The 9144-nt window shown below is 52.9% G+C and overlaps 3 protein-coding genes across 3 annotated transcripts; all 3 read left to right on the top strand.

The window, feature by feature from the left end:
* Positions 1–572: 572 nt before the first annotated feature.
* On the top strand, positions 573–2021 carry DQ04_00051270 (hypothetical protein; the record flags this gene model as incomplete). Its single annotated transcript, XM_009307986.1, has 1 exon — positions 573–2021. The coding sequence occupies one exon, from the start codon at positions 573–575 to the stop codon at positions 2019–2021; it is 1449 nt and encodes a 482-aa protein (XP_009306261.1).
* A 468-nt stretch (positions 2022–2489) lies between these two features.
* Positions 2490–7730, top strand: DQ04_00051260 (intraflagellar transport protein 172; the record flags this gene model as incomplete). The annotated part of the gene is made up of 1 exon (XM_009307985.1): positions 2490–7730. The coding sequence occupies one exon, from the start codon at positions 2490–2492 to the stop codon at positions 7728–7730; it is 5241 nt and encodes a 1746-aa protein (XP_009306260.1).
* Positions 7731–8342: 612 nt separating this feature from the next.
* On the top strand, positions 8343–8765 carry DQ04_00051250 (hypothetical protein; the record flags this gene model as incomplete). Its single annotated transcript, XM_009307984.1, has 1 exon — positions 8343–8765. The coding sequence occupies one exon, from the start codon at positions 8343–8345 to the stop codon at positions 8763–8765; it is 423 nt and encodes a 140-aa protein (XP_009306259.1).
* Between the last annotated feature and the right edge of the window lie 379 nt (positions 8766–9144).

Raw genomic sequence — 9144 nt, 5'->3', positions numbered from 1 at the left:
AAAAAAAAAAAAAAAACAGAAAATGAGAAGAACAATTATCACCACCGCAAAAAAAAAAAGATTTTTTTTCTTGTCTTGTAGTCATATTCGTACTCATTGCGAAGGGCTGCAGACTCTTCAGCAACGTGTGAATCTGGTAGAAAGACTTTGGGTGAGGGAGAGAGTTTGTGTGTCTGTAATTGTGGGAGGTGTGTATGAATGTGTATGAATGTGTATGTGTATCTGTGCCCGCGGATTACGGTGTTTGCTTCTTGTCTTTTGTCTTGTGTTATTCATTTACTTATGACAGCACTCTACATGGTGCTATCTACCCCCTCGCTCTAGGCACGAGTTGCCCAGTCGTGTAGTGGTACCCTTCTTATGCCTGACCTTTATGGCTGTGTGAGAAACANCCCCTCGCTCTAGGCACGAGTTGCCCAGTCGTGTAGTGGTACCCTTCTTATGCCTGACCTTTATGGCTGTGTGAGAAACAGAACAAAATGTTGTGTTGTTTTTCATCCCTCTTTTGTGCTCTGTTCCACACCATTTTATTCACTATAACTTTGTAAAAGACGAGCAAAGGGAGAGGTAGAATGCCGTTGACGCGTGTGGCGCAGAGTGGGGTTGTCCCGGGTGCTAACGGGGTTTTCCTTACTCGAGCAGTGAAAAAATTCGCTCCAATTGAGGTAGCGCCGCTGCCTGGCGCGATCGCGCCGCCGTACATGGAGAATCTTGTCCGTGCACCACGCCACACCGTGTCGCTACGTCGCTTTCTCGCCCTACGGCATCGTTTCAGCACTGGCCAGTACTTCAACGTTCCCACGGCGGCCGGGTGGTATCTAATTGCACCAAGTAGCCACGCTCCCCTTCCGGATGCTTCAGGGCTGCTGGCATGGCATGAGCGTCACCACCATCGGTATATGCAGGACAAAATAATAAGAAGAAAGAAACCGCGACAAAGCCCATCAGCAACAATAACTGAGGCACGTGGTAGTGAAGGTGGTTCGTCTAGTGCCATGCCGCAGCGACAAGAAGAAGAAGAGGAGGAGGAAGGGAAGGAGGTTAGCAAAGAACAAATTGAAGAATGTCATGCAGAACCTTGTAGTTCTTCCCTGTGCAACTCCAGATTGACTAGTGGTATGCCACTGCCAGTTGTAACGCCTCTCACAATCCCAGAAGACCACTTGTTCGAGATCAACGACGGTGTCCTGTGGGAAACTCCACCGCGAGACGATCTCGCCAGCCCTACGTATTGGCAGAGGCACAGAGAGCGCATGCAGGTATACGAAGACACTAGTGTTGGTATAGAGCAGGAGGATTTGTTCGTATTGCCGCGCCCCACGGATGAAGCCATGCAGAATACAGCCGGGGCAACGGAGTGGGATCGATACACACAGCAGCAGCGGCTTTTCCAGTCCCTAACACGCAAGGCCAATGTAAAGCTGAGCGTCGACGATGCCACGCGTCTCCTGACACTGGTTCCTATTGTGGACCTAAAGGAGGGCGAGGAGCTGCTGCTTCACTATGGCCGCGAGTGGTGGTCTGAGCGGCTGCTCTCTACTGTTTTTATGGCAGTGGCGGACGGTGAGATGCGGGGCGTTCGCTGGATTGAGGCACTCTTCACGAAGCCCACAGATGTTGCCAAGCCATTCCCGCTGCTTTGCTCCGCTGTGGCGCGACGAAAGGTGCCAAGTGTTGGGAAGGGCGTGATACAAGGAGGGAATACAACCCGTTGTGACAGCAGCGAGTCCACATCGGGTGGGAAGATTCTTGTCTTGTACAACATGGTGACGCGGTGCAAGGCGACGGACACGGAGGCACTTGTGTTTTCTGTGCGGAGGAGCTGTGTCGATCGGGATTTTTTCTCCCGTTTGGTTGGTGCTCGTGGCACGTGTGTGTTTGACGTGTCACGATGTGATGATGAGGTACCACTCCGCCATCTGCGGCGCGCACTGTTGCAGTCGCTGCACCCAAAGCGGGATGCGGCGGACGTTGGCGTGGTGGCAGAGGACGAGGAGAGCGACGGATCTCTCATGCTCTAACACTGTTGTTTCCCGCCGCAGGCGCGAAGTGTGGCGTTGGTGGGTAATGAATTGTTGCTGCTGGTTGTGGTGGCAGAGGATGTGGGCTGCGGGTGCTGCTCGCGTATGAGTTTTTGTTTTGTTTTGTTTGGTGCGGTCCTTTCCATCTTGCATATCGGGCGGTTTTTTTTTTTTTTCTTTCTTTCCTCTCCCATCTTCCTTGCACACCTGTACGCAGGAGTGTTACCCCTCGCTCACGTCGAGGAGACAGTCACAGTGAGAGAAACAAAGGAGGACAAGACAAGAACCAAAGAAAAAAGTGTGTGGGAGGTAAGGAAGGAGAAGAGCGACGGACAAAGAGGGAACCGAAAGAATCAACCCACCAAAGCACACATACTTACACGCCTAGACAAGGAAGGACGGACAGGTACAAGTACTTGCATACACGTTAGGAAACCAGAAACCGTAGCTGTTGTTGTCTATTCTGCAATGCAGGTGAAACACTACAAGACGTTGACGGCCTCCCAGCCAGGCTTTGCTCGCATTCAGTCCATCTGCTGGTCACCAAATAACAAGCGTCTGGCTGTTGCCGACAGCAGTCGCTTCGTTATTCTCTACGACGAGTTCGGGGAGCGGCGTGACAGATTCCCTACCAAACCAGCCGATGGTAAGAGCGGGAGACCGTTCGTGGTTCGTGGCATGGTGTTCTCCCCTGATAGCTCCAAGATTGCGATAGCGCAGTCTGATGGTATGGTGGCCATCTACCGCATTGGTATTGAGTGGGGGGAGAAGAAAGCTATCTGCAGCAAGTTTCCGCAGAACAGTGCGGTTACATGCGTATGCTGGCCAAACACCTCGCAGGGTGTGGAGCTCGTTGTTTTTGGAACTCTCGACGGCAAGGTGAAAGTTGGTATTTTAAAGGCTAACAAGTCCCAGTCACTTTATGCGCATGAGCACGCCGTTGTCTCGGTGGCGAGCAGCGCGGATGGCCACAAGGTCCTCAGTGGTCACCTTGACGGCTCTGTTTACCAGTACACCTTTGAGTCGGAAGAGACAAACGAGGTGTCCGGGTCGAAGAAGATATTCAACCACAGTTGTGCCCCGTACGTGCTACTCTGGGGGGAGCACATTTGCGCGGCGGGGCAGAACAGCTTCGTCACGTTCTACGACCGCAACGGGCAGAAGATGCAAAACTTTGACTACAAGGTGGATGAGGAAGGCGAGTTCACCGTTGGCAACTTTAATCCCAGTGGACAGACCGTCGTCCTCGCGTGCCGCGAAAAGTTCCGCCTGCTCGACTACAACCTCCGCTCCCGTAAATGGGAAGAGGGCGCTGTCGTGAAACTACCCAACTCATGTGGCTTCTCCGCCATTGCGTGGAAGCACGATGGGAGCCGCATCGTGACTGGATCAGTAACAGGAGCAGTGGACATGTTCGACACTTGCCTAAGGCGTTACCGCCTACGCGGTGCATTTGAGTTCACATACGTAAGCCACAATCAAGTCATTGTTAAGCGCCTAGCAACAGGGACACGTATTGTGCTGCGCTCGAACTTAGGCTATGAGGTGCAGCGTGTGAATGTTCATCAAGACCGCTACTTGGTGGCCTATACATCCACCACACTTCTCGTCGGTGACCTTATCTCATGCAAGCTATCAGAGGTACCTTGGCAACTGACGGGGCGTGAGAAATTTGTGTTTGAGAATCCACAGGTGTGCATGGTTTTTGCAGCAGGCGAGCTTTGTTTAATAGAGTACGGCAAGAATGAACTTCTCGGTACATGTCGCACAGAGGAGCGCAATGCTCACCGCATTTCCGTTCGCGTACACGAACCCAAAGATAACGGCGAAGAAGGACGACAGGAACGGAAGTTCATTGCTTACCTCATTGACAGACAAACAATTCAAATTGATGATCTGGGAAGTGGTATTTCGGTTGCACGCGTACCACATCAGTGCCGTATTGATTGGCTTGAGCTGAATTACCGCGCCAATAAGTTGCTCTTCCGAGATAAGCAGCATCAATTGTTCCTCTATGATGTGGAGGAGCAGAGCCGTACAACGCTGCTCAACTACTGCACATACGTCCAGTGGGTGCCAGGAAGCGATGTTGTTGTAGCTCAGAACCGAGTGGAATTGTGCGTTTGGTACAGTATAGACGCCCCTGACCGTGTCGCAGTTGTCCCTATCAAGGGCGAAGTAGAGGGCATCGAGCGCGGAAACGGTAAAACGGAGGTGATAGTCGACGAGGGCGTCAACACAGTTGCATACAGTCTTGATGAGGCACTCATTGAATTTGGTACCACAATGGAGGATCGCGATTACAACAGAGCTTGTGACCTGTTGGACCAAATTGCCCTTACCCCAGAGACAGAAGCAATGTGGGCGAGCTTGGCAACTCTGGCACTGCAGGAGATGAAGTTGCACATTGCCCAACGTTGCTATGCCGCCCTTGGTGACGTCGCCAAGGTGAATGCGCTGAATCACATCAACGAACTCGCAGCGGCGGCGGCAAAGGCCAGCGAAGGTCTTACTGATGGATATGACCACTACACCGTGCGCGCCGAACTCTTTATGCTGAATAAAGAGTACAGGCGGGCGGAGCAGCTTTACCTAGAGAATGGCAAGATTGAAGAGGCAATGAACATGTGGGAGGAGATGAACCGCTTTGATGAGAGCATCAGTGTGGCTGAGGCCCGAGGATGGGCGGACCTCGCAAACAAGCGTGCACACTACTACAACTGGCTAATGGAGACTGGTCAGTTCGAAAAGGCTGGCGAGCAGAAAGAACGGGACGGTAAGTACATCGATGCCATCAATTTGTATTTGCGTGGTGGAACACCAGCACGCGCGGCGAATGTGGTTTCGGCAAATAATCTGAAACCCGAGTCGCAGCTGCTAGAGGCCATCGCTGCGGCCCTTTTCAAGGCACAGGTGTTCGAAAAAGCCGGCGACTTTTTCGAGAAGCTCAAGATGGACGATCGCGCTATACAAGCTTACACCAAGGGTCACGTGTACAGCCGTGCGGTGGAGTTCGCAAAGCGTGCACACCCTGATCAGGTTACGGTGCTAGAGGAGGCGTGGGGTGACTATCTCGTCTCGCAGAAACACGTGGATCAGGCAATTAACCACTATATTGAAGCGAACAAGTACAGCAAAGCCGTTAAGGCTGCCATTGATTCGCGCCAGTGGAGCAAGGCGACGAACATCCTCGAGAGCCAAGCTGTGGGCGCTGACAATGACAGTACAGTGAAGGGTTTCTACAAGAACATTGCGCGGCACTACGAAGGGCTACATCAATATGGAGACGCAGAGAAGTTTTACATCAAGGCTGGTTCTGTCAATGACGCAGTGGAGATGTACAGCCGTGCGGGAATGTCAGACCACATGTACCGCGTGGCGCAGCGCCACCTTGCGCAGCAGCAGCTTGTTGCACTCTTTGTTGATCAGGCAAAGCAGCTTGAGGCAAAGGGTGACTACGCTGGTGCGGAGCGTATCTACCTAAAGGTGAATGAACCGGATCAGGCCATTGTTATGTACAAGAAGACCCGTGATTACACCAACATGATCCGCCTGGTGCAAGCTTGCCGTCCGGACTACTTGCTGAAGACGCACCTCTCCCTTGCAGCACAGTTTGAAAAGGAGGGCAACTTCAAAATGGCTGAGACACACTATGTGGCGGGCAAAGATTGGGGGCGGGCTGTCAACATGTACCGTGACCGTGAGATGTGGGAAGATGCAGTGCGTGTCGCTAAGGTGCATGGTGGAGCCAACGCAGCGAAGCAGGTGGTGCTCTCCCGTGCCATGGTGGTGGAGGCGGAGGATGGCGTGCGCCTCCTAATGAAATTTTCACTCGTCGACGCCGGCATTGACGCCGCATTGGAGGCGCAAAAGTTTGACTTGGCCCTTCAGTGGTCCCAGCTCGCGCAGCCAGCGAAGCTGCCCTACGTGTACCTCAAGTACGCCATGCATTACGAGGACCAAGGCGATTTCCGCATGGCAGAAGATGCGTTCCTGAAGTCTGGCAAGCCGCGTGAGGCAATTGATATGTACCTGCACCAACACGAGTTCGAGAACGCGATGCGTGTGGCAGAGAATTATGACCAGACAGCAATCTCAACCGTTCTCCAAGCAAACGGACGAATTTGTTTCCAGAAGGGTAACTACCGTGAGGCGGAGACCCTCTTCATGCGCGCCAATGCACCGGAGGCGTTGCTGAAGATGTACATGGATGGCCGCCTCTACACGGAGGCCCAACGTGTGGCGAAGGAACACTGTCCCGAGATGCTTGGCGAGATTGCAAAGCGCATTGCGCTGCAGTCAAACGACCCCAAGAAGGCGGGTGCTGTGCTGGAGGAGCATGGCGAGTACCAGATGGCCGTAGAGACGTATCTCGGCGCCACCCCAGAACAGGTATCAGATCCTAACGTTCTCGCAAATCTATGGGTGCGGGCAGTGAAGGTGGCACAGAAACACGACCGCAACATGCTCAAGGGTGTCCTGCGCATTGCCACCGGCAAACTAAAGGACGCCCATCGCTATGTTGAGGCGGGAAAATGCCTGGAAGACTGTGAGGATTACAAGGGTGCAATTAATATGTACGTACAAGGCAAGAAGTTTGACCTCGCCGAGTATCTGGCAAAGCGCATCAGTCCCGAGTTGGAGGACCACGTCAAGCGTGCTATTGTGCAGGACAGCATCGAGAACGGTGGTATGAAGGACGCCAAGGTGGTGGAGGAGATTGACCCCGAGGCGGCGCTCAAGGCTTACATCGCAAACAACGACTGGGATAATGCTGTGCGTATGGCGAAGCAGCGGACGCTGGAAGAGATGAAGTACGTGGCGGCGCTGCAGATGAAGTACCACCTGAACAAAGGGGAGTTGCCCCAGGCGCTCGACGTTGTGGAGCGGCTACCACTAGACACGGGTGACTTCCGCTTCTACGAGACGTGGGTGGATCTGGCGGAACGGCTCGTGACAATACTACCGTTGGAGAATGACAGCAAACTAAAGCTGGATGGCTTTCACACTTGCCTCGTCAATGTGACAGAGAGTATGGCAACATCTGGGCAAAAGCCAGAGGATGTCACCAAGGCTAAGGCGCTCGCGCACATCATCCACATCTACTACATGGCACCCCGAATGCGGGAGCTGTCGTTAGATGATTATGCGCTGAAGCTCATGCTCGGACTCCCGCGGTGGATCCCGTACATTGCGCCTGAGAAGGCCTTTTACGATGCTGGTATGACAGCAAAGAACGCTGGTGCAGATGCCATCGCGTTCCTCTACCTTAACCGCTTCCTCGACATCTCCGAGAAGATTGAGGATGGCGCAACCGACAGTTCTGTTATTGACAACACTGACTTTGATTGCACCGACTTCCCCAAGAAGTACGCTCTGCCAAAGTCGTCGTCTGTGGACAAGGCCACAGAGGAGACGGTGAACAAGTGGGTACTCGCCATCTCAATTGAAAACAACTTAGATCCCCACCTGCCTACCATAACGGATCCCCAGAATCAAGTAGAGATGTTTGAGGGCTCGCTGCAGTCACCCGCCGGTGCCACTTTCCCTGAGTGTGCGGTAACAGGATACCCGATCGTTGGAGGAGGCCTCACAAAGTGTCGCACCTGCCAGCGATCGGCAAACCTAGAGGATTGGAACCGCTATATTGTGCTGGGGAAGAATTGCCCATGGTGTGGCGGGGCTGCGTCGCCCGATTTCAAGCTGTAGGGAGTTATCTGTTGTGACCATGGATGACGTTTTCCTCTGTGTTTTTGTGTGTTTTTTTTATCTCTTTTCATGCGGTTTGAAAGAGGAACAGGAGGCATGAAAAGTGAGGCAAGGCACCTGAAAAGGATGGAAAGAATTGAGAGATAAAGAGGGAGAAGGAACTAGGGGGAGTGTGCTCTGGCAGCTAAGCAATGAGGCGGCGCTGACCACAAAGCCCACGCTCTCATGTTTTCCACTTCTCTTTTCTTATATTGCCTTTCTAACACGTCGTATCGTGCTGTAGCTCATTGTGCCACATGTGATGTAACTTGAGCAAAGAGAGTATATATAGAGAGAGAGAGTGTGTGTGTGTGTATGCGGGAGAGGGGGAGCATAGACTTGTTTACTGAGGAAGGGAACAAAAAGCCTGCTTCTCCTGGTCTTCGAGGGAAATGGGGGGTCCGATGGGGGAAAGACTGAACAGTTTCACCAACCTCTGTGTGGTTTGTTGATGCCTTTTTTGTTTCGGTGTTTCTTCTTTCTCTCCGCGCCACATTACCGTTTGCCGTGAAGTGGCAAGGGAATAGTGCACGGTAAACAAGGCCCACTCACTCACTCACTAGAAATAGCAATATGGTGCGGTACGCCAAGCGGCCATGGTTTACACCAATCGGCTTCATGAACTACGCCCCGCATTCGTATGCGCCGCTCATGATGGTCATTGGCGTGGCGGCGACGTTTCCATTCCGATATAAGATATCCGAGTACTTTGAGCGGCAAAGAGATGGCCCACATGTCGAGCTTCGCCGCAAGGCGGTGTTGTATTACAATGAAATGGAACGAATGCATCGTCGACAGGCGCTGCAGAATCAATACAGTGTACAGGACGACGATAGCGGCCACCGGATGTCGGCAACTCTGCAAGGCGAGGCACTACGAATGGGCCACGTGGATCAGGAATACAACTACTGGCACGCCCACCAGCGGGACGCCCTGCGCGCGGAGAAGCTGCTTTCCGAAGTAAGGGAACTGCAGGCCCGCCTGGGCGAAGCGTAGTTGGGTGTCTGCATCAGTGGGATGAGATGTGAAAGTTCGGGGACTGGGAAGGGGGGAGTAAATGAATGGGTGGGCGTGAGTATGGGGATAGTCTTAGCGGAGGGGTGGTAGTGGTGGGATGTACACGTGTGTCTGTGTCTGTGTGAGTGTGTGCTAGTGGACTGTAGCGTCGTTGCGGATGATGGTGTCGCGGCCGAGTAGCGCTGGCATGTCGGTGGGTGACGTGCCGCCGCACACCTCATGCTTTCTTTCTGATCATTATTGCTGCCATTTCTAGTGAGGGTGCGTACTTCTGTTTCCCTCATTTGATGCTTTTTTTTTTCCGCTCTTCACACCGTCACGGGGTGTTCTGCGAGACACTCTTTCTCTCCGTGTGTGC

This window comes from Trypanosoma grayi (assembly GCF_000691245.1).
Source record: "Trypanosoma grayi strain ANR4 Tgr_5_V1, whole genome shotgun sequence".
Lineage (NCBI taxonomy): Eukaryota > Euglenozoa > Kinetoplastea > Trypanosomatida > Trypanosomatidae > Trypanosoma > Trypanosoma grayi.
This window is presented reverse-complemented; position numbering and strand designations above follow the sequence as displayed.